The sequence below is a fragment of the Balaenoptera physalus genome (assembly GCF_965194825.1).
Source record: "Balaenoptera physalus genome assembly, chromosome: 14".
Lineage (NCBI taxonomy): Eukaryota > Metazoa > Chordata > Mammalia > Artiodactyla > Balaenopteridae > Balaenoptera > Balaenoptera physalus.
In genome coordinates, this window is record NC_138893.1 from 10,646,162 (window position 1) to 10,669,772 (window position 23,611).

The following is a 23,611-nucleotide window of genomic DNA, read 5'->3' on the forward strand; positions in this document are numbered from 1 at the left end:
CATTTTCAGTTTTCTTTAGTTTAATTGACTTTTTGACTTTATCTGTCCACTTTAATAAATCCTTTCTTTCTTGTAAAATATGGACAGCTGTTAGAATATAATTTACTAAAGCTAAATCTTTTTAAATTTTTTACTTTTCAAATATTTAACTATTCCCATTTTGCAATTTCTATTATGTGACTTTACAAGTTTTGGTGAGATTTACAAATTACTTTTGTAGCTTACCATTAGTACTGCTTTGCCCATTGAGGTCTAAATAGCTTCCATTAGCCACTATACCAATTTTCAATTCTTCAGATATATTTTTCTTTCTGTACAGTAACAAATATAATTCAAAGAAAATAAATGGGTCATTCTCCTTAAGCATAGAGTGCTTTATAAACAACATGCATGACAAGGCAGGTAGTGCTGCAAATGTTTCCCAGATATCTCTATGACAAGATGCCCATTAAACATTCTACACAATTAACTTTAACTAATGGGTTAATATGGAAATTTGTATTACTGATTTTTGCTTACTGCACGGAGTATTATAATCTTTACCAAGAGTATAGTAAAATTATGCCACACAACTGTAAGGTCCAATATTGTCAATCACGTAAAAGCTGAGATTGCATCATTACAAGATTTAATGAAATATCCAAAGCAAATGTGCAGTTAGCCAACTGGAGGTGGTGGGAGGTTGAGGAGCCAAATGCCAATTGCATTCTGAGTTCATATTATTGTAGGGTTCGTTATCATGAGTCCTTTTCTGTATTCCATCCACCAAATATCAGCCCTGCATGTATGGCAATAAAGGCTGTTCTAAGTGCCATAGTGAAAGTGAAAAGGAAGTGAAAATGGAAAGTAAGGGACAGATAAGAGACATCTCAAAGGACAAGTCTATAGGACTTGGGAGGACTGGATAGGAGGCAAGGGTAAGAAATACACTCCTGGATCACTTTAAGAATGACAATGGTGATAGAAGAGGCGGGGGTAGAAGTGGTTTCATTCCATTATTTGGCTTGGTAAAGGGATAGGGAGGGAGGTATAAGTTGGTTTTAAATATGTTGATTTCAAGCTGATAACAGAAAACTCAGCTGAACAGTTAAAATATAGGACTTCAATATGAGGAGGTCAGGGTTTTGATACAATGGTAATTATGGACAAAATTGAAAGTAAACAGTCTAAGAATGCTTTCAGAAGGGAAAACATTAAGAATCATTAGAGAAAGAATTAGAGGTAGAAGAACCACATTAACATAAAAGCTAACACTTGAAGTTTATGATATCTTTTCACATACATTATATTTAATGGAACCCTTGAGAGGTGGGAGATTAGTTTCAAGTAGATTTATTCATTCACAAGTATTTATTAAGTGCTACTGAGAAGAGGAGGGTAAGTCGCAGTCCTTGCCCCTAATGAGTTTCTAATCCAATGGGAGAAGCAGGCATGTAAACAAGAAATTAGGGGCCCTGATTACAGCACTAACAATACTGTTTAATAATTGGCTACTTACTTCCCAGTCTCCATTACAGGAAAATCACATAAGGCTAAGAGATAGTGTCTATCACTCTTCTATCTCCAAAGCCTAGCAAAAGATTTAGCTTATAGGCACTCAAGAAGTATTCTAAATGAAATGAATGAAAAACAGAATAGTGTCTCAGCAATGACGAACATTATTTTCTGGCAGAGTATAACGTGTGTGGGGAGAGTAAAATATTAGGAAATATGGTTGAAGTCGTTTGGAGATCAGATTTTGGAAAGCCTTATATACTCTGCCAAGGAATTTACAGGTGGCAGTATTGAGGATTCTGAGAATTTAAAACATGGGAATGACATAATCAGATTTGCTCTTTGGAAAGACAACTTTGGTTGGAGTGTGAAGGATAGACTGGAGTGGGTAGAGATTATAGGAGGGAAGCTGCTTAGTACATTATTACAATAGACCAGTGCTTTCTAAACTTTTAAACATATTTAAGTGTGCATTTAGAATGGGAGGCCAACAGTACAGAAGAGCAAAGTGTTCTGACCTGTATTCAAGGTCCTGGCTCTGCTCAGTAAATGCCTGAAGAAAAAAACATAAAACAGGTGGTACCTAATAGGTCCTTCACAAATGTACATTTTCTTCCCTCTTTTCTTCCTCTCAGTGTACTGATTAAAACAGAGCCAATGGATAAATCTTGAGGATATAAGGCAGGGAATGAAATAAGGCCCTCAAGAGGCAGAAAGAGAGGGAATCAAAAACAGGTGAGCTTGTTTGGTCTAGGGCAGGAGGACAAACAACTTTTCTTGAGATGAAAGGCAGACCTAAATAAGCATAGGGGAGGAAGGTTAGAAGAGTTTACATTTAACAGGAGAAGAATGGAGGAGGAGGAGGGAATGCTAGATTGACAAATTTCATTTATTTTTAATTTTTTTGTAAATTTATTTATTTTTGGCTGTGTCGGGTCTTCGTTGCTGTGCGTGGGCTTTCTCTAGTTGCGGCGAACGGGGGCTACTCTTTGTCGCGGTGCGCGGGCTTCTCATTGCAGTGGCTTCTCTTGTTGCGGAGCACGGGCTCTAAGCGCGCGGGCTTCAGTAGTTGTGGTGCACGGGCTTAGGTGCTCCGCAGCATGTGGGATCTTCCAGGAGCAGAGATTGAACCTGTGTCCCCTGCATTGGCAGGTGGAGTGTCAACAACTGCATCACCAGGGAAGTCCCTAGATTGACACATTTTAAACCTCCATCAGGATTAGATGAAAAATAAAAGGGCTATTGAGGTTTTAATACATTAATTTGCAATGGCTACAGCAGTTGTGAAAACGTTCCCCAGCAGCACTTGGCAACGTGGGAGGAGCAAAGCACGTGGACCGTTGGATTCATGCAGGATTGGGAACTGGCAGGATGAGAGGGGCCTAAGGAAAGGAGGAAAGTGATCCGAGAAAGCTCTTGAAAGGCTCCCTGAAGTGAAAGACTATAGGTTATAGGTTAAGAAGAGAAGGAAGTCAAGTAAGGAAGTTGACAGAATGGAATAAGAGAAGAGCTGATGTATTTAAAATCTTGCTGAGGTCTGAAAGTCATTTATAGCAACATAACTAGCCTTCATTCTTTTGATTTTGCCAACACAGAAAATCAATTTGATTTTCTTCTGTATTAACCATCATGACTACAGTTCAAGTGAAAAGAATAGATTTTTGATGATTTAATACATAACTCTTTTTATAAGTCCCCAATTCAATGCCAAGCATTTCTGTCACTGAAAGGCAAGATAAAAATGACAAAAGAGTGCTTCCCTGGTGGCACAGTGGATAAGAATCTGCCTGCCAATGCAGGGGGCATGGGTTCGATCCCTGGTCCGGGAAGATCCCACATGCCGCGGAGCAACTAAGCCTGCGTGCCACAACTACTGAGCCTGCGCTCTAGAGCCCGCAAGCCACAACTACTAAAGCCCACGCGTGCCTGGAGCCAGAGGCTACTGCAATGAGAAGCCCGCGTACTGCAACGAAGAGTAGCCCCCGCTTGCTGCAACTAGAGAAAGCCCGCATGCAGCAACAAAGACCCAACACAGCCAAAAATAAATTTAAAAAAAAAAAAATGAGAAAAGAGTCATGAGTAGCACCAGGCCAAAATTAATTTGATTAGGTAAGAAATAATCTACTTAAGCAATCATTATACTTATAGGTAAATAACTTCATTTCTGTCTATATAGTTAGCATTAGATCTTTTTTAATATCAAGTTTGTTATAGGTTCATAAAAACAGAGTTCAAATATCCATAGTATAACACAAATATGTATGATTTTCAGAAGAGCTTTCCTTGGATCAATTAAAATGGAAGATTCAAATTATTCTAAAAGTTAGTAAAGGCAATACACAACTTTTCAAAAAAGATTTAGGTTGAGTGCTTTGGTGAGAATTTCTCATACAAAAATATGGTGGTTTGATCTAAGATAACACACTGTACAACCAATCAAGCAAAATGTAATGCTACTGAGAAGTACATACTTTCATTTTGGGATGTCAGTGACACTTCTCATACAGAAATCAGGGTCTCTTTTTTCATACCTCTTGTGCCGTAAGACGTAAGACGGCTCCAGGGGCTGAGGGTTTAAAATGAAACAAAAGGGATAGTCAGGGTTAAGGCACTATAAAGCTAACTGTGCCTGATAGTTTAGCCTTTGGCTAATTTTCAGTCAGGCACTAGCTCTCAGGTTAACACTTTTCTTTCCTTTAATCATCTAGATTAAAGATGCCTACTTCCTTTTCCATTCAAGCACCAACTGCCTACAGCGGGGTTAACGATGCGGGTGGGAAGGAAAAGGACAGTTCCCCCAGCTTTTGTACTTGTGAGCAAACGGCTCTTTTATGATTTTTACTACTAATGATAAGACAGTATAAAAAGGTTTAAAGGCTCCTTCCTAAAATACATTTTCCATGTACCTTTTTTCCCCCCACAGATGGAAAGATACTGCTGTACCCAGATACTAATTAGTTTTGAGGCACAAGTTACATTAGAAGGAAAAAGAATTTGGGCTAGTGTGTAAATTTCATGCAGCGGAGACTCCTTGGTTAAATAAACAGCAGAATTTGCTGGGTTGGGAGGAAGGAAAAGAGGCCCAGAACGCTTACTGCTTGTCACTGTCAGCTTTCTCATGGAAGACTTTACTAAGGGAGTTTCCAGGGAGGAGAATGAGCTATTCTAAGCAACGACATTTAGGAAGAAAGAGGAGTTCCTGTGGTCTTTGGGCCAGCTAGGTATAGAAACTGGTCCCAAGTAGTCAATGGCTTGGAAATGGGGTAGATGAATTGTGAACTGCCCGTATAGTACAGTTAGGAAGTATGTGGATAAAAATTCCTGGAGCTGAAGTCTTCTTTATTGACAGAATCAACAGAACATGCATGGCAGAGTTGGCCACAACGTCCCAACACAGCACATTCTGACATTCAAATTAGACTCATTTAAACGTGGCTCATTTTGATTCCTTCAACTTGGTACTATGATTATCTGTACGCGGGGATTCTATATTGAAACAACCTCACTCACATCACCACTATCACTCAGTTTTTGGAGACTAACAGCTTGGTCCAAATTCTAAAAAAGGTAATAGGCTAAAAGACCAAAAAAAAAAAAAAAAAAAAGTCAACTAGGCTATCAGGCCTAATCAAGAATGGCTTAATATTATTCATTCTCTTCTTTGAACATTTTACTTAAGTGTTTTACTAGAGCTACTAGCTCAGGGTTCCCACCACATGCATCGATTTGTTCATAGGCTTTAGATTCAAGCTCTTTAAGAGTATTCCGAGTGTATTCAAAAGAACCTACGTTCTCAAGATAATGTACACAGTATTTTTTAACATCTACATTTTCGGTTCTCTGGCGCAAGATATTCTGCACCTGGGTGCTTTCAGGCCTTGACCAAATAGCATGAATAGTAGGGAATGAGAACTTTCCCTCTGTTAGATCTTCACAAAAGCTTTTGTTTTCACTATATTCTTTGGAGTGTAGATTAGCATAATCATCCCTGATTTGGAAAAAGAGCCCAAGTGTATTCAGTAGTGGCTTTAAATCTTCTTTGTAATCAGAGAACAACTGCATGAGACCTACTGCTAATCCAAATAGTCCTCCTGTCTTCTGCAGCACCATTGCTTTATATTCTTCTTCAGTGGGGCAAGTGTAATTATCCCTCCAGTAGATATCCAGGCCTTGTCCCTGATGGAGTTCTAAAAGCTGGCGGGTAAAAAGCTTTACTGCATCTGGGTGATCAAGGGTTAAGACTTTCTCTAGGCCAAGAAAATATACATAATTGGCAGAATTGATGACAGATGGAATTCCATAGATGCTGTGTGCCACTGGAAAGCCACGACGGAGTTTTGAGTTGTCTTCAATATCATCGATGAGTAAACTGGCATTATGCAACATTTCCGTCACTTCAATGATAATCTAACAAGAAATACAATTGAAAAATTTCATTTTATTTGAAATTCAAAAGAGCTTATAAATACTTATTGTATATTAACAGATTATCAAAGTGTCAGGTGCCTTAGTTTTTACAACTAGTTATTACTTAGCGACCTCAATGTAAGATATTGTATGATCATTAAGCTGAATTAAGAGCTAGGAGTATTTTTACATGATATCTATTAATTTCTTGGAGATTAAGAATAAGGTTAGGACTTCCCTGGTGGCGCAGTGGTTAAGAATCTGCCTGCCAATGCAGGGGACAAGGGTTCGAGCCCTGGTCGGGGAAGAGACCACATGCTGCAGAGGAAATACACCCGTGCGCCACAACTGCTGAGCCTGTGCTCTAGAGCCCATGAGCCACAACTACTGAGCCCATGTGCCACAACTACTGAAGCCCACAAGCCTGGAGCCTGTGCTCCGCAAGACAAGCCACTGCAATGAGAAGACCGCGCACCACAACGAAGAGTAGCCCCCGCTCGCCGCAACTAGAAAAAGCCCGTGCACAGCAACGAAGACCCAACGCAGCCAAAAATAAATAAATAAACAAATTTATTTAAAAAAAAAAAAAAAAAAAGAATAAGGTTAGAATTGCCTAAATACCTGTAGCTTGTCTTCTGGAACTCTTAGCCAATGATTAAACGCCTGTGAAAGTTTGGTTCTCACTTGTTTACCTGCATTTAAAGAATAAAATTTGGCAATAAATTAATATTTTTAATTACAAGAAACACATTCAGAAACTTCCTGTGAAACTAATAAAACTTGACAAATCCAGCCCCACCAATCCATTATCTACTGTAGAGCTTGTCTTCCACTGCTGGGCCCTACTACCTCCCTCGGCCAAAACTCATACCCTAAAATGCACAACCTTTTAAAATTAGGGCAGGCAAAAGAGAGTTCTAGGACTCCAGGGACCCATCAGTAAGCTCACTCCTTTCATCTTAACTTATATCAACAGTTTTGGAATGGAATGTGCTTTTTTTTTTTTTAACATCTTTATTGGAGTATAATTGCTTTACAATGTTGTATTAGTTTCTCCTGTATAACAAAGTGAATCAGCTATATGCATACGTATATCCCCACATTCCCTCCCTCTTGCGTCTCCCTCCCACCCTCCCTATCCCACCCCTCTAGGTGGTCACAAAGCACCGAGCTGATCTCCCTGTGCTATGCGGCTGCTTCCCACTAGTTATCTGTTTTACATTAGGTAGTGTATATATGTCAATGTCACTCTCTCACTTCTTCCCATCTTACCCTTCCCCCTCCCCGTGTCCTTTATTCCTGTCCTGCTCCTAGGTTCTTCAGAACCATTTTTTTTTTTTTAAGAGTCCATATATATGTGTTAGCAGATGGCATTTGTTTTCCTCTTTCTGACTTGCTTCACTCTGTATGACAGACTCTAGGTCCATCCACCTCACTACAAATAACTCAATTTCGTTTCTTTTTATGGCTGAGTAATATGGAATGTGCTTTTAGGGAATTATGATCTAATTCATTCCTTTTTTTGAAAAGGGAGCCAGTCTAGTTAGTGGCAGTTAATTAGCACCATCCACTTCAGAGGCTATAAGTATTTTTTTTTTTTTATTGACATGTAGTTGATATTCAATGTTGTGTTAATTTCTGCTGTACAGCAAAGTGATTCAGTTATACATATATATACATTCTCTTTTAAAATATTCTTTTCCATTATGGTTTATCATAGGATACTGAATATGGTTCTCTGTGCTATACAGTAGGACCTCGTTGTTTATCCATTCCATATATAACTATAGGTATTTTTAAGTAAATGTACTTTGCTACTGAATTTACCTAATAGAATTACCTCTTAAAATTATCTACCATTCCTTTATACTAAGATTTTAGAGACTGGACAGCTCTGCTTCTTTCCTATCAAAAAGTGAATTACCACTCCACGAAGTATTCCCTTTTAACATCCTGAATTTAGTCAAAAGTTAATCTCTTTATTTTGACTAGGGCCCTTAGTTTTTCAATATTATCTTTTTCTTACACAGAAAGCTCAAGAGAGGTCTTTGGGTAGTAGTCACCATTAGAAGTCATTTTAGCCCAAATATAAAGGAATGGTAGATAAAAACCACAACCAGTTCATTTAATAAAAATGTTCTTTCTATGAGCTTCCTGCTAAAGCGAATGCACAGTAACACCCTAATTTCAGATTAGGTTTCAGGAAAATAGTTACATAAAGTTTCAGTAAACAAAAACAGTACTTTCTGAGTCCTGTGTTTTCTCTGCACCAATCAGCCAAACAAATGAATACACACACCATTGTCACATACCCAAATGGAACAAAGTTTCACTTTCTGTGAGAAGTCTAAAAGGGAAGGATCTCTTAGGGTTCTGGAAGCAGTATCCTCTGTCTACTAACCCTTAGAATGTGGTCTGAGTAGCAATTATATCCTTTATCCTTCTGATTTACTTTCCAGTTTGACAAAGGTCAATCTGGGCTATACTGAGAAGGCACAACTGTGCAAAGTAATCCTATCACCTTAAAAAAGAAGTTAAGAAGATGAAGAACAGAGAATCAATGTGCAGGCACATTTTCCCCTTCACTTCAGAATGTATTTAGAAAACAGTACAATAAATGGCTTAACTTACACGTACTCAGGTATGTATGTATGTATGTGTCTATGTATTTATTTATTCATGGCTGCATTGGGTCTTCGTTGCTTCATGGTCTTTCTCTAGTTGCGGTGAGCGGGGGCTACTGTTCGTTGTGGTGTGTGGGCTTCTCATTGCGGTGGCTTCTCTTGTTGCGGAGCACGGGCTCTAGGTGCAAGGACTTCAGTAGTTGTGGCTCGCAGGCTCTAGAGTGCAGGCTCAGTAGTTGTGGCGCACGGGCTTAGTTGCTCCACGGCATGTGGGATCTTCCCGCACCAGGGCTCGAACCCGTGTCCCCTGCATTAGCAGGCGGATTCTTAACCATTGCGCCACCAGGGAAGTCCCCTCAGGTTTTGTTTTAATATTACAGTAATTACTGTTTCCTCTTTAAGACCTTAACGTTACTGACTCCCTTTCTGCAGTCCCTCTTCTTCCTCCATTTCAAAACCCACCCTCCACCTCCCACTGCAAAGGCCTGGGGACCTACACTTCTACACTAGGGTAAATAAAGAAACATAAATAAAAGTCATTCTACTTCACTAATTTCAGAATATCCTAATATCAACAATTATTAATTATTATAACCTCTTATCAGCAAGAGTAACTTTACAATAGAATAAACGGTCTGGCCCATCTTTAAGTCACTTTAGTAACTCTGAAGCTCTCTGTGAAAAATACTTTATGCATAACACAGTTTCCTCTTTCTTTAGGAAACTCTTTTGAGGTTATATTCTATCATGGGTGCAAGAGTATATTTGATTTGAAAAATAAAAAGGTGGGATACCTAATGAGAGTCTTAAATATGTTATCTAATGGCCTAAAACATTACTTCCAAATAATGAGGATTAAAAAAAATGTTACAGAAGTAGTTCATTACACAGGTAAGCATTACTGTTAAAATGTAACTACAGGCAGTCCTTGCTCTGCACAGTAGTGGAGCAGAGACACTGGGTGGTGCTAGTTGGACACTTGTCATCACTGGTAACTGGCATATCTTATGGTAGCCCAGTTCCAACCAGTGTTTGCCAGCGTGTAACAAAATAAGTCCAGCAATAGGTGGGAAGAGTACAGGAGAAATAGTGCTACCTTTCTCAATGGGAGACTCTAAAATAAGTAAAGTTACTGGCTGCTGAATAAATGTCACTCAAAAGCAGTCTCTTGGCTTTTTCTTAAACAGTAGGCAACTTTTTCCTTGCATTCTCTGCTTCTGTCTCTCCTCCATTCTTTTGAAGCATTGACATTAACACGTATGTCTCCATGAGGGTATGCCAGAAGAGAAATGACACTAATCATGACGGTCTCCAAGGTGCAGGTAGGGAGCTATCACTCTTCCGGCTTCAGACAACAGTACTTATCCTCCCCAGACTCATGAAGAATAAAAATGCCACTGAGGAGTGCGCATCAAGAAAAGTGTGCACTTTAGAACAGAAATGAAAAACTTTTTATTGTGATTGAGTTGAGATCATCACTACAGCTGAGTCACACTATGGGCTAAATAGGTTTGTTTCTACGGTTGTCAACTTATCACCTTACTTTTTTTTTTTTTTTTTTGGGGGCCATGCTGCACAGCTTGTGGAATCTTAGTTCCCTGACCAGGGATTGAACCCGGGCCCTCAGCAGTGAACGTGCAGAGTCCTAACCACCGGACTGCCAGGGAAGTCCCAACTTACCACCTTTTAGTAACTGGTTTATACATGAAGTTGCATTACAAGAAACCACACTTATCACATGCATGAGTTTTTCCTTGCTACTATCATTTCCCAGAAAAGCTTAAAAAAAAAGAGCAAAATAAAACAAGCGCATACATATGATTAGGCAGGTGTTTCTTTAGGAAGCCATGTCCAAGTGACTCATTTTTATATAGAAATAATGTGGGCTATGCTTCCAAGTAATGTGCTTTGGATGCTTTACTATTTGTCTCTTAAAGGAACTAGTAGTATAAGAAATGCAGTGTATGTGATCATGGAAAACCTGGACAGGGAAGTTAAGTGAAACTTCTTCTTGTTTCACAAACTGGCAGAACATCCCCTAATATCTAAAGAGTAGGGAATAGGAATGTGTGGCATCCATAAGGAATAAAACTTTTAATGAGATACTCAAATGTTTTAAGTGTTTTTATTTTTTTAGTTATGTTATAAAACTGGATATTTTTAAAGGGGTGCCTCAAAAATGTGCCTTTTAAGAACAAAAAGTTGTAAAAGTTTATTATTATTTTCCTCATATGTATCTTCTTACAAAATAGAAAATAGAAACTCTCAAGAGTTGGCAATTCTAACCTTTTCTGTATGCTAATATTTAAATGACCATTACTTTATATAGATGACCCTATATGTACTATAACTAAACTGTTACCTGGTAACTGAAGTAAGTACTTGTAAGGTTCTAGAAGAATTCTTTGGGCTGTTTCTTGGGTCTTCTCCATTGTTTTTTAATTTCAAAGCTGATCTGTAAAAAAGGAGAAACATAAAGATGATGTAGTTAACTAAATTATCTGAGTATCAAAGTGCAAAGGAATTTGTATTTGTATTTCAAGCTGTTTTAGTAAAGGTAAACTTTCAGTTTGGTTTTAAATGAAAATTCTACACCTATGAAATCTTGAAAACATTATGTTAAGTGAAGGAAGATGGTCACAAAAGGTCACATATTATATGATTCCATTTATATGAAATGTTCAGAACAGGCCAATCTATAGAGACAGAAAGCAGACTAATGATTGCATAGGGCTGGGGACATCAACATCAAGAGAAAACCACAGAATTAGATACTTCTATACTTGATTGATCACATAAATTAATAAACATACTTTTTTTTCTAAGAGCATTAAAATAAGTATGTTTTATACATTTGACCCTTACAACAACAGTGGGGTTAGGGGCACCAACACCCCTCCTCCGCACACACACACACAGCTGAAAATCTTCTGCAGCCACAGATTCAACTAAGTGCAAATCATGTAATACTGTAGTATGTATTTATTAAAAAAAAATCCATGTATAAGTGGAGCCCAGCAGTTCCCACTCACGTTGTTCAGGGTCAACTGCGTATTTAAAATATAAGGAGAAAATCCTATTCTGCATTTTCTTCACAATCAATCCACTTTAGACATTCTGACTAAGATATGTATTTACTTGAGTGCAATTATATTATTAAAAATATTCCCCTGTAGTGACTTATTATTCTGAATTTTATATGTACTTCAATATTTTCTAGAACATCACTCAGTTTTCCTAGAATCCCCCTTTACTATTGAATCTCTACTATTTCTTTGTAAATATCTATTGCTATTTTTGTTTGTCCTCCTATTAGGAGTCTTCATTTCTGTTTTTGTTGTGTTTTCTCTTTTTTGGGGGATGGGAGGGAGTTTTCATTTCTAATTGGCACACTTTAGAAGGTTTCTCACCTTTGTCTACTTTCTTCTGCTTCTTGGGACAATGATTTGGTCTCTAGGATCATGAGCCTAAAAGATTGAAAAGTGTATTTTCTGTAGTCTACTCTTGAGTATCTACGTGAAACAATCATAAAAAATCAGCACTTCCCAAAGGAAATCTTTTCAGCAATACGAATCCTAAGAGAAACCTTTCATATAGGAAACTTCTACATCTGCCTTGACCAACAATTAATGTTAAGTATGTTGCAAGGGAAAAAAGTTCAGAAAATATTTCGAAATAATCCAAATACCAGTTTAGTAACCTATTACCTATACTGTTTAAAGTTTGACACAGATTATCTTATTCTTAAGAGATTAAAGAAAGAAAAGAAGATGATGCACAAGAAGAATAATCACTTAGGTTAAAAGATTATTGAACAGAATTAAAAGTAGAATTTTAAAAAAGTATCTCTTATATACTATTCTATTTAAACCAGTTAGTAGCCATCTCTTCCCAACTATGTTGAGAACAAAAATTATGTTTATCTTTTTCACAGCCTCCAGAACGCATCTGACTTAATTTAAAAATCAGTAAGACCATCTTTCAATAATTCTCTTTTGTCTCTGTATCAGTAACAACAATACGCTGCTGGACAGATTTTCAGCGCTAATCTGTTTCAATTCTTAGGGCTTAGCTGGTTGATGTTTTGTTCGACTGAAAATATTAGTTATGAACTTTAAAAAATCATTCTTTCCTTTGCTCACTCCGATAAGTTTAAGAATACTCACTTAACAAATAAGTCAATTAATGTTCCTTCCCCAGAGAATGTTTGTATGCAAGTATTCTCAGCAGTGGGAAAACACAGAAGCATCAATTTTGCTAGGTACTGAAAACTAAAGTTTCCTGTCTTCTAAAGAGTCTAAGGGTTTCTACATTACCATGGCATATACTCTGATTTGGCTCTTTTTCTTTTCTTCTGTTTTAACCCAAAAGACTCCAATTTGTAACACCTAGAAATTTCAGCTACCACATACTGGACCCGAGTATAAAGAGGCATTAATGTGTTACATGAACTCTACTAATTTACTTTTTTAAAAGTAATTAATTTTTAAACTATTTTACCGAAGTATAGTTGATTTACAATGTTGTGTCTAATCTACTTTTAGAACGAACCACCACAGGATGCCTCTGTGAGAGTCTGAAACTACTTATTTTCAAAACTGGGAAACTGCCTTACGTTTGTTCAAACAACGGATGATGAATATTAATTAACACAAAATCAGATTCTCTCCTCCGTGTGGACTACTGAAGCAATATCCCCCTGGTCCTCTACTCTTCAGCCAGTGACCTTTTCGAAATTCAAATCTGGTCCTATCTCCCTTCTGATTGGCAACCCTACGAAGTTATCCCATGGCTCTTAGATAAGAACAAAACTCCCTAACATAGCGTATCAGGTTAGGACAGCCAAGCTCCCGCCCGCCCAGCCGCTCCTCATGCTTTAAAAAGCTCCCTCCTGTAAGAAGGCTTTCCAACGTGATGTTCTTTCTCTCTGGAATGTTCTTTCCGTAGTTAACTCCCGCTAACCCTTCCACTCTCGGCTCGATCCTCACTGCCTTGGGAAAGCCTTCCCTCATCTCCCTAAGGTAAACTCCCTATTTCCAATTCTCTTATCACCACGAAACTCTCCTTCGTGGCACTCACACCTGTTGCAATATCACACTGACTTGTGTGACCACCCTGCCTGTCTCACTAGGCTCAGGCTCACGAAGGCAGGGACCACACCAGGCGGTGGTGTTCAAATGTGGGAAAGACGAAATGAACGAAGGAACGTACGGCGAGTACCTTCCAATGCGTTAGAGGACGAAATCCGGGCACACGCACAGAAAAGTGAAAATATCGTGCAAAGTAACTTTTTAAAAAGGGATGGGTCTGGTTTCAGAATTGCTAAATCGACAAAGTGTAAGCGCGGCTGTGAAGCGCGCAATGCATCCTTCCACTCGAACTCCGGGAGACGATGGATGGGTGTGAAAAAAATTGCCAGAGAGGTACATGAAGGGAATTTAAATAACTTCGAGGCATATTTTCCACAGAGTCTTGGCAAAAGGGCTTCCAACTCCGACTCCGTCTAGCAGAGCCCGCAGGGTCGGTGAGTTTCCTGCTTCCTCTCCGCCCCGAGGCCCCCTTCCGCTCCGCGGGGTCCCCTACCGCTCCTCCCCTTCTCCAGCGAGAGGATGGAAAATTCGGAAACAATCCGGTTCAGCATCCGGGTCCTCACCCTCCTTTCTTTCTTTCCTCTCAGCTCCGCCTCCCAACCTCCCCCACCCTCACTCCCCATCCGGGTTCCCCCCAGCCGCCACCACAGCCACTCACGGTTCGAGGATGATATCACAACTTTCACGCCGGGGGTCCGGGAGTAGCAGTACCCAGCATCAACTTCCCACCTTATAGTTCAGAACAAGGCTCCCCTGGATGCCTACATGAATCCCTCCCCTCACTTCACGATAGCACTCTCCACCCTCCTCACCCGCCAGCGACACCGCATTGCTCAGTGCAAGAAAATGCGCCATCCCGCTCACACTGCGCAGGCGTCGTTGCCACCTCCCCTTTGCTTTGTCGCCCCGCCCCCTTTCCCTCCCCCCACCTCCCCGTCTCACGTAGGCGCGGGGCGTTGCGGGTCTTGCAGTTCTCAGGGGCAAGGCCTCGCGCATTGGCCCCAGAGGCTGGACTACATTTCCCGGGGAGCTTTGAGGCGTAACTTTCTGTTTCCATAGAACTGGTGGGAAAATGGCGTCGTTGTTTGTATCGCGGGGACCAATAGGAACAGGGTGTGGGCGGGTTCTAAAGAAGTCTAACCAATCCGAGGTCGTCTAAGAGGCCATCCGGGAAAGAGGTAGGGGTGGGGAAAAAAGTCTAGGGGAGGGGAGAAAGGAGGGAAAGGGGGGGGACTTGGGGTGGGGGGGGAAGCGATGTTTGCCCGTCAGTCGAGTCCGGAGTGAGGAGCTTAGGCGCCGGAGCGGAGGGAGACTCTTGCGCTTAAGCTTGCAGCCGCCACGGCCACCGCCTGGACCTTAGCCCGGAGGGAGTCGCAGAGGGTCTGTCGCCGCCGTCCTCTACAGGGCAGCGCGACTGGGGGCCCGGACCTCCAGTCCAGGAGGGATTTTTCGTCGTCCCCCCTCCCCCCAGCGAGGGAGCCCGAGCGGCCGCCAAACAAAGGTACCAGTCGCCGCCGCGGGAGGAGGAGGAGCCGGAGCTTCAGCTTCAGCAACCGCTGGACCCGCCGCCCTTCTTCCCCCATCTCTCCCCCGGGCCTGCTGGTTTTGGGGGGGAGCAGGGGAGGGGACTCTGGACGTGCCAGGGTCGGAGCTTGCCTCCGAGGAAGGTAGGGGCATTTTTTGGGGCTTTCGCGGTCTCGTAAGGGGGTCTTCGGGGGAGTCACTGGGCCCGGCCGGGGAGCCGGGGAAGATCGCTGGGATGGTGTCCCCCGGCGCCCCAATTCGGGGCCTCGGCCTCCGAGGAACTCGCGCCGCCCCCTCCCCCCCGCAGTTGCCGAGTCCGAGTCGCCCCCCACCCTGGCGGCCGCACACTTGGCGCTTTAGTGCCCCTCGGCCGCGGTGGGGGGTCCCGACCGGTGGGGGGGCTCTGCCGCCGCCCGGCCCCTCGGCGCTCTCGCCGTCCCCGCGGCCGGCAGACGTGGATCCCGCTCGCACTTGTCGGTGTCCGCCCCGGAGTGGGACGTGGGCTGAGGCTCTGCGGCGGGTCGGTGTAGCCCGCGGCCCTCCGGCCGGTCCGCCGCCCCCGCCGTGCTCCCCGAGGCCCGGCCCGCGCCCGCTCGGACGCGGGGTGCGCAGCCCTTCCGAGGGGGAGCGGCCGCGCCGGCGCGCAGGCCCGCGGGCAGGAGGGCGGCCGACCCCGCGCCGGCCCCCGGGCTTGTAGTGAGTTTCTTCTCTGACAGAAATGGCGTCATTGTCGGAGACGGGAAACTCCGTCGGGTCCCGACAATGGGGACGGGAAGCTGTCGAGCTGTGTAGGTGGTCGGGTTTGCGGGGATGGCGGGTCCAGAGGGGGCCCCGGCTCGGCGTTTGGTGGTTCGGGGACTGACGCCTCCTTCGGCTCCTTGTCGGGGTGCAGGCTTCGCACGGTTCCCTCCGCCTCCGCCGGTGCAGAGGGGTGCCCGTGGTGTTGACGGGGTGTCTTTTGTTTCGCCTCCAGGTGCAGGTGAATCTGGTGTTTTCGAGGGGATCGCGGCCCCAGGATCATCATGAAGGTAAGATCGCCTCCAGAAAGCCAGCCTTGGGGGCTAGAGGATCCAGGAAGTGGGGGGTTTGATCGGGGTCGGGTGAGCGACCCCCGAGTTTTGCCGAGGAAGGTGTGTGGGGTGGCTTGGGGCCCGAGCTCGTACCCGGGGACGACGGGGGTCAGCTGCTATGGATCTCGGTGGGCTTTGCTGTGGACTTGGAGCCGGTTATAGGATATCTCGCTGAGGATGATTTTTTTCCCCCGTATAGAACCTCTCTTTTTGCAGGGAATGAATGATAGGAGTAACTGCGTGAATTTAAGTGTTTTAAAAGCAGGTCAAGTAATCTGACTCTAGAAACTGGACCGTACTGTGGTTCTATCGGTTACGCCGATGAAAGAACATCTCATTTATTGTGCGAACAGTACTGTGAATTTTTAGTAGAAGACCTGTTAGATTAGCGAAATCAAATATAATCTTAATCGAAAGATTTTTCAGGAAAATGTTTGTGATCTTTAGAAAACTCAGAGATAGCAGTTGTTCCTCGGATTTCCGGGGATTTAGGATTATATGGTATGTTTTCCTCTACTGATCCATTTGGTCTCTAAATTATCAGATGCTCTGTTGCATTGTGATAAAACCGATGGGGAAAACCGATGGTCAGGTTTCTCTTAAATGTAAACATGTTAACTGAATGTAGGATGTTGTCTAAAAAGTACAATCTACTTAAATGCTGGAAGAAATTATAGTCATAAAAGGACAGGGTTTTTTTTCACTTTAGAGAATATGTAATTGAATGCTGTCATATTTTTTAACGCACTTGAGGATGAAAAGCCTTAGATATCTGAAATGTCTAGATTCAACTGGTGGAACTTAGAGACTAGCAGATATTTTTCATCCATTACAAATTCACAAGTGCTTGAAAGGAGTACAGGGTTTTCACAAGGATAGAAATGCAACAGTTAGTATGTTAAAATGTGGATGTCATCTACTTTTGATAGTTCCTTTGAATTTTTTTTTTTTTAATTTATTTCTCTTCAGAATCAGGACCGCTTTCATAGTACTGCATTCAGATTAAGATTTGCAATACTTGTGTTTATGGTAGAAAGTGAAAGCTGTGGCCAGTTAAATATTTATCAGTTACGCAAAGTAATTAAATTTCATCCAGTTTTTTTGGTTTTTTTGTTTTTTTTTTTTAGGTTTTTTTATTCTTGAGTTTGGGGTGCTGTAAACTCCTACCTGAAACAGTTTATATCTGCTGAATTACTATTTCACCTTCATGTAAATGAAAAAACAGTGATGTTTCAGACATGAATCCCTTTTGTTAATCACAGATGCTAGCTACACCTTCTGTGACCTGTATAAATCAGTGACAAGTAAATTTATCAGGGAAAACTATATATCTTCTTTGGTGTTGGACAACAATTTCTTAAGAAAAGTGTTGGGTTGAATAATATGTAATAAGTTCAGAAGCTGATTAATACAGGATTTAGTTTGGAATAAATGTTGTAATCTGTCACAGTTTCCAGTGTAGTGCCTGGCACATCTCGAGCCCTCTGTTAATGTTTGGTTAAAAGAAATGTAGTAAGTTGAAGGTCTTTTAGATTTTAGATTTTCTTACATTTTCTTTCTTCCTTTCATTTCCTTTTTTTTTTTTTTTCTTCAACTTATCTGTTTAAAAAAATGAAAGTACGTTGGAAGCTTCAGCCCTGAAAGTTTCAGGGTATTAGGCAAATGCAAATATTTTGGTATCATTTTAGAACTACTCATTTTAAGGGCTCAGCATTTCCTTTATTACTGGCTTATAAAAAAAGTTACTAGTAACGTTAAAAGGAAAGAATTGTTAAAGTAATCTTGTAATTTTATGAAAGAAGAACTTCTGTTATTGTCAGTATAGTAAGTCCTCTCTTTGGGAATCTGCTAGTAATCAGAAGTCCTAAAGATGTAGCTTATTTCTTTCAACTTAATTTTTTATGTTGTGAAAGCTGAGAGGCTGCCCATGATTGGTATTTTGCTTTAACAAAATTGCAATTCAAAAAGTATGTAGTATTGATTATATTAGGCTTAGATTTTCTTGTTTGTGTGTTCCCAGTTTCTATATTGTAATGACAACTGAGCTGTAGAAGGATTTATGCCAATTATCGGATCTTCTCTAACAGATTTGTACTTGTAGCAAGCTTTTAAATTTGTAGTATGTGTCCTACTAGTCACAGAATTAAATTTTATTAAGTGATAGTGTATTGAGGTAATTGAAAGTGTGTAGGAGTACACTTTTTTGGTTGTTGCTTTAAAGTTCCAAAACAAGGAAAAATATATGTAGCATTTTAAGTGCTATATGTTTTAGAAGCAATTTTCCTGTCAGAATTTACTTAAATAAATAAATAAATAAATAAGGCCTCTTTACTGACGAATATACTGTATCTCATGGTATTTTTGCCCAGTGTGTTTTTGAGACATATGACTATAACGTAAAAGCAATTTTGTGCTTTAACATAGATCATGATGTTGGTGTTATGTTCAGTTTATTTTTCATCTTTTTGGTAAACCTTTCAATGTCACTGATAGCACATTATCAGGAAATGATAGATTATTGAAGTTTATAAATAATTCTAAGACTTAATTATGTCAGATACATTTCCTACTTTTTTCTAAAACTTTTTTTTTTTTTTTTTGCTTTTCTATTGCGCAGGTTATTAACATCTCTCATTACACTGCAGTAAATTTTGAAGTGGAAATGGGCTGGATAGAGTAGACATTTCAGAATCTTTAGGGGATAAGTGATTTAGGTGGTTGTACTTAGGATCTGGGGAGATGGGCTTTTTCAGATATACCATTCTCTTCTCAGTAATCACTGCCTGAGACCACATAAAAATAATGGGTTGATTACAAGTGCCTTTTTTAATGTCCTTTGCTTGTGTGAGTATTCTCAGTATTTCCCCTTCCTCCCCCCACCCCCTTCCTTTTCCCTTTCCTCTCTCTGGATCCCTCTCTCCCTCCCTCTTTCTCTTCTACCTTTCCTTCCTCTCTTCCTCCTTATTCTTTCCTCCCTCCCTCTCTCCATCTCCCTTCCTTTCTCCCTCCCCCTTTTATAAGTCATTCATTTAACAACAACCACTTGCATGTGTCAGGCAGTGTGGCATGAAGGTAAATATGCTCTCAGACCTGCTGTCAAGGAGCTCACAATTTAGTTGAAGACGCAGAAAAATAAAGCAAACAGTGCATGTTGAATTATAAGAGTATTTTTTGCAATATACAGTATTTGTGATAAGTGCAGTGGGAGGACATAAGAGGACACTTAAAGCAGAGAGCCATTGAAAGTTCTCTGGTGGAACTGGCATCTAAGCTGAGGGTTAGAGCTTTTGCTAGGCGAGAAGAGTAGAAGACAGTGTTTCAGATAGGGAACAACATATTGGAAAATAAAGGAAAGAACAAGATGAGGTATCTGGAAACTGTAAGTAGTTCACTATGGCTGGATTAACTTAAAGCGTGATGTATTTGGGGTGGGACTAGGAGGGCAGTGATGGGAGACGAAGTTAAGTTAGGGAGTTGAAAATTTTCTGGAAAGCTACATGGAACCGCTGAAGGTAAAGACACTGGTTTGTACTGTAGAGAGATCACTTTGGTAGTATTGTAGTGAATACGTCAGAAGGGAGATCTGAATGGAAAGTCTGGAGATTCCAGGTGATAAGTCAAAGTGAGAAGTGAATGAGGACCTGAACTCATGTGGTGGGAGTGGAACAGAGGGAATAGATCTGAAATACCTAGGACGTAGAATTCAGGACTAATAACTCACCCTGGGGTGGGAGAAGATGGAGGTTTCTCTCTTGGGGCATGAGATAGATGTTATCGTCATTTGAATCATGCTGTCACTGGAGTAAACATGAATAAGGTTCTGAGTATTTAAGGGACTTGTAGGAGGTCCACATCCAGGTGGACTTATTAATTAAGATGTTAAGGGTAAGAGCAGGTCGAGTGAAGAGAAAGGAGAGGCTTGCTTAATTCAGTGTGAATGTTAACCTGTAGTTAATATTCATAATATTTCAAGGGATTTAGACCCATAATATGGCAAATGTATTTTGTGCTATAAATTTGTGGTCATTTTGATGAACAGGTAATTTTATGAAATACCGACTTGTTTTCTGTCCAAATTTCTAATCCTTTGCTTATTGTAATTTTAAAAAGTATGCTAGACGAGTACACATTACACTGAAGAGTGTGATTTTGCTAACTTAACTTGTAAATTCAGTCACTGAAGAGGTATCGTGTGCCTTCTTTGTACCAGACATGGTTGTAGGTATTGAGGATACAGCGGTAAACAAAATAAGAATTCTTGTGGAGTTTACTGTCTACAGTCGACCCTAGAACTGCACTTATATGTGGATTTTTGATAAATACAAATATGCAGTGTAAATGTATTTTCTCTTTCTTACGATCTTAATATTTTCTTTTCTCTAGCTTACTTTACTGTAAAATACATATAACACTCAAAATATGTGTTAATCGACTTTTTATGTTACTGGTAAGGCTTTAGTTAACATTGGATTAGTAATAGTTCAGTTTGGGGGAAGTCAGCAGTTATACATGGATTGTCCACTGCATGGGGGTAGTGGCGCCCCTAACTCTTACATTGTTCAAGGGTCGACCGTATTAGGGTAGACAGACACCAGACCAGAAAAAAAGAAGTGATAAGTGGTATGAAGCGAAGTGAAGCAGAATCAGGATAAGAGGGTAGAGTGACCGAGAGTGTTGCTTTAGATTAGATTGTTTGACCTTGAGATCTTTAAGGAACAGGAAGGTGGCCTTTAGGGCTGGAGTGGGAGGAGATGAGGCTTGAGAGGTCACAAGGGCTAGAACAATGTAGGCCACAGTAAGGACTTAGAGTAAAATCTGAGTGTGCTAGGAAGTCACTGCAGAGTCTGGAGCAAGAGAGTGAAGCGGTTGTGTAGAGAATAGGCTGTAGGGAGCAAGAGCGGAAGCAGGGAGATGAGTTGCACGTCAGTTCTGGTGAGAGAGATGGTGGTGGACCAGGTGTGGGAAATGGTTGTATTGAAGGTGGGGACATAGAGTTCTAATGGATTGGGTGTGAGGGAAAGGTTCTGCTTGCTGCTACTTACACATGACTAACCCTCCCATCCCTGGCCCCTTTAAATAATCAAGAAAATCTTTTTGCTGTGATTAGGTGGTGGATGGGATTCTTGGAACTGAGTATAGCCAAGAAGCCGTTGCCAACTGTTAGCCTTCCCTTACTGGTGAGCAGTGAGCACTGAGCTGAGCAGTCCTTTGTTTTTGTTTTTGTTTTGAATTTTAGGAATTGAGGTAAAATTCACCCTTTAAAGTGTGCAATTCAGTTATTTCTTAGTCTTTTCACAAGATCGTGTATCCATCACTACTGTCTGACTCCAGAACATTCTCACCTTCCCCCAAAGAGTTCTCTCTTCCCTTTACCCCTCCCCTGGCGATCACTAATCTACTTTCTGTCTCCAAGAATTTGCCTATTCTGGACATTTCCTAGCAGCGGAATCATACAGTATTCCTTTTGTGTCTGACTTCTTTCATGTAGCATAATATTTTTAAGGTTCATTCATTTTTGTAGCATATGTCAGTATTTCATTCTTTTTTATTGCTGAATAATATTCCATTTTCTGGATGTACCACATTTTGTTAATCCGTTTATTAGTTGTTGAACATGTGGATTATTTCTCCTTTTTGCCTATTATGAATAATGCTGCTGTGAACATTATTTACAAGCTTTTGTGTGGACATGTATTTTCAGTTTTGGGGGGCGTCCTAGGAGTGGACGCCTCAGTTTTCAGGGTGGTGATACTACCTGTGGTAACCCTGTTGAGAGCTGAGTGTTGGACTTCAGATGTTTTGTGTTGCTGTGGCAAATGGCCACCAAGAAGTTGGACATTTAAAAAATTCACTTGGGGCTTCCCTGGCGGTCCAGTGTTTAAGACTCCGCACTTCAACTGCCAGGGGCACGGGTTCATCCCCACTGCTTCTTAGTGTGGCAAAAGAAAAAATTCGCTCAGCATTTACTGAACGCTTACGTGCGAGTCTCTGATCTAGCCATTTAGGATATATCAGGGAACAGGACAGGTAGAAAGTCCTGGCCCTGTGGATGTTACCTTTTAAGGTGGGGAGGTGGGCAGACAAATCAGAATAAACATAGTAAGTAGATTATCTAATCTGTTAGGCGGTCAGCAGTAGGGAAGTAAGCGGGGAGCTCGGTAAGGAGGATTGGGACTGTGGAGTGGGCAGGTTGTACCACTAAGTGAGGTGGTCAGGTAGGGTTCACTGAGAAGACATTTGTGCAGATGCGTGACGGAAGGATGTAAGGGAGCGAGTCTTGTGGCTTCAGAGGCATCTGGACATGTTCAGTGAAGTGCACAGAGGCCAGGGTGGCTGGAGTGGAGAAAGGAAGGAAGGAAGGAAGAGATCGTGAGTGGATGGGGTCAGACAGGTAAGGGGGATGCAGGCTGGGGGTGGAGCAGATCAGATCACATCACCTGGGACCTTGCAGGCTTTTGTGAGGATTTTGGCTTTCACTCTGATAGAAATGGGGAACAGTTGTGGGTTTGGAACAGAGGAGTGATGCAGTCTCATTACAGAGTGGCAGATTTTCATTATATTTTTAAAGGATCACTGACTGCTGTGTTACAAACAGGCTGTAGGCAAGTCTACAGGATAGAACCTGACCAGTTAAGAAGGTGTAGTTATAAGGGATGGTGGCTGGCTGCCACCGTGAGGGAGGTGTGGAATGGTCAGATTCTAGATGTGGTTTGAGGGTAGAGCCAAAAGGAGTTCTTGTCAGATTGAATGCAGAGGAAAGGCAAGGAGAATACCAAGATGCTTTGGCTGAATAACTGGAAAATTGGGATTTTATGACGAAGTTAAGGCTGCGTAATTTTTGGAAGTAAACATTTATATTTAATAAATTTATAAGTATATTTTATATTTGTGAAGCATGCTGACTGGTATATTGCTCTGTGAAATGTGGCTGTAAACAAAATGTAGATATGCTATACAGTGGACCCTTGAACAGCATGGGTTTCAACCTCTTGGGTCCACTTGGACGAGAATTCTTTGCAGTGAATACTACAGTCGTACTACACAGTGTGTGGCTGGCTGAATCCAAGAATGTGGAACTGCAGATACGGAAGGCCAGCTGTAAAGTTACAGCAGGATTTTCAGCTGCGCCCCTAACCCCGGTGTTGTTCAACAGTCAGCTGGGTTAGCTTTTTAGTAACAGACGTTTAGAAGCATTGGAGCCTTTCATTCTTGTTGAATTGTTTAAAAGCAGGACTGCTACTGCCGCCTTCATTTTGGTGTCACAGAACAAGGATGTTTCTACATTCATGAGACGCATGCACTAGTATTTTGTGTAAGATGACACCCACAGTCATCTGTGGGTCAAAAAGGATCAAAATCTTTTTGATATTTAAATGTTGCAGATTCTAGAAGGTGTGGATTT

General features: G+C 41.3%; 2 protein-coding genes across 11 annotated transcripts in view; one reads left to right on the forward strand and one right to left on the reverse strand.

The window, feature by feature from the left end:
• Window positions 1-2,365: 2,365 nt before the first annotated feature.
• GGPS1 (geranylgeranyl diphosphate synthase 1) lies at window positions 2,366-14,523 on the reverse strand. 5 transcript variants are annotated; one of them, XR_014252980.1, is made up of 5 exons: window positions 14,274-14,491; window positions 10,888-10,980; window positions 6,523-6,593; window positions 3,966-5,901; window positions 2,366-2,681 (listed from the first exon to the last, which is right to left on the reverse strand). XR_014252980.1 is itself a non-coding variant. In XM_082423144.1 (5 exons), the coding sequence occupies exons 3-5, from the start codon at window positions 10,955-10,957 to the stop codon at window positions 5,140-5,142; spliced, it is 903 nt and encodes a 300-aa protein (XP_082279270.1). In that variant the 5' UTR covers window positions 10,958-10,980; window positions 11,936-11,992; window positions 14,274-14,492; the 3' UTR covers window positions 3,134-5,139. The 5 variants fall into 5 exon arrangements, 4 of the variants coding, with proteins under 4 accessions (XP_082279270.1, XP_082279271.1, XP_082279269.1 ...); XM_082423144.1 differs by lacking the exon at window positions 2,366-2,681 and adding an exon at window positions 11,936-11,992 and having other exon boundaries at window positions 3,134-5,901; window positions 14,274-14,492; XM_082423145.1 differs by lacking the exon at window positions 2,366-2,681 and having other exon boundaries at window positions 3,134-5,901; window positions 14,428-14,523.
• A 331-nt stretch (window positions 14,524-14,854) lies between these two features.
• Window positions 14,855-23,611, forward strand: part of ARID4B (AT-rich interaction domain 4B) — a 128,826-nt gene continuing 120,069 nt past the window's right edge. For 2 of the 6 annotated variants that reach the window (XM_082423118.1, XM_082423119.1), the window contains exons 1-2: window positions 14,855-15,282; window positions 16,113-16,167. In XM_082423118.1, coding sequence (XP_082279244.1) covers window positions 16,162-16,167 — 6 coding nt within the window. In that variant the 5' untranslated portion in view covers window positions 14,855-15,282; window positions 16,113-16,161. The remainder of the gene's footprint in view (window positions 15,283-16,112; window positions 16,168-23,611) is intronic. The other 4 variants (XM_082423116.1, XM_082423117.1, XM_082423114.1 and 1 more) reach the window with 3 other exon arrangements.

What these genes read in the sequence shown, in the direction of transcription:
- GGPS1 (XM_082423145.1), bottom strand. Translation starts at nt 10,957, where the DNA reads ATGGAGAAGACCCAAGAAACAGCCCAAAGAATTCTTCTAGAACCTTAC. An exon ending in GTACTTACTTCAGTTACCAG is followed by an intron (nt 6,594 to 10,887) that starts GTAACAGTTTAG and finishes CTTTAAATGCAG; the next exon opens with GTAAACAAGTGAGAACCAAA. An exon ending in TTCCAGAAGACAAGCTACAG is followed by an intron (nt 5,902 to 6,522) that starts GTATTTAGGCAA and finishes ATTTCTTGTTAG; the next exon opens with ATTATCATTGAAGTGACGGA.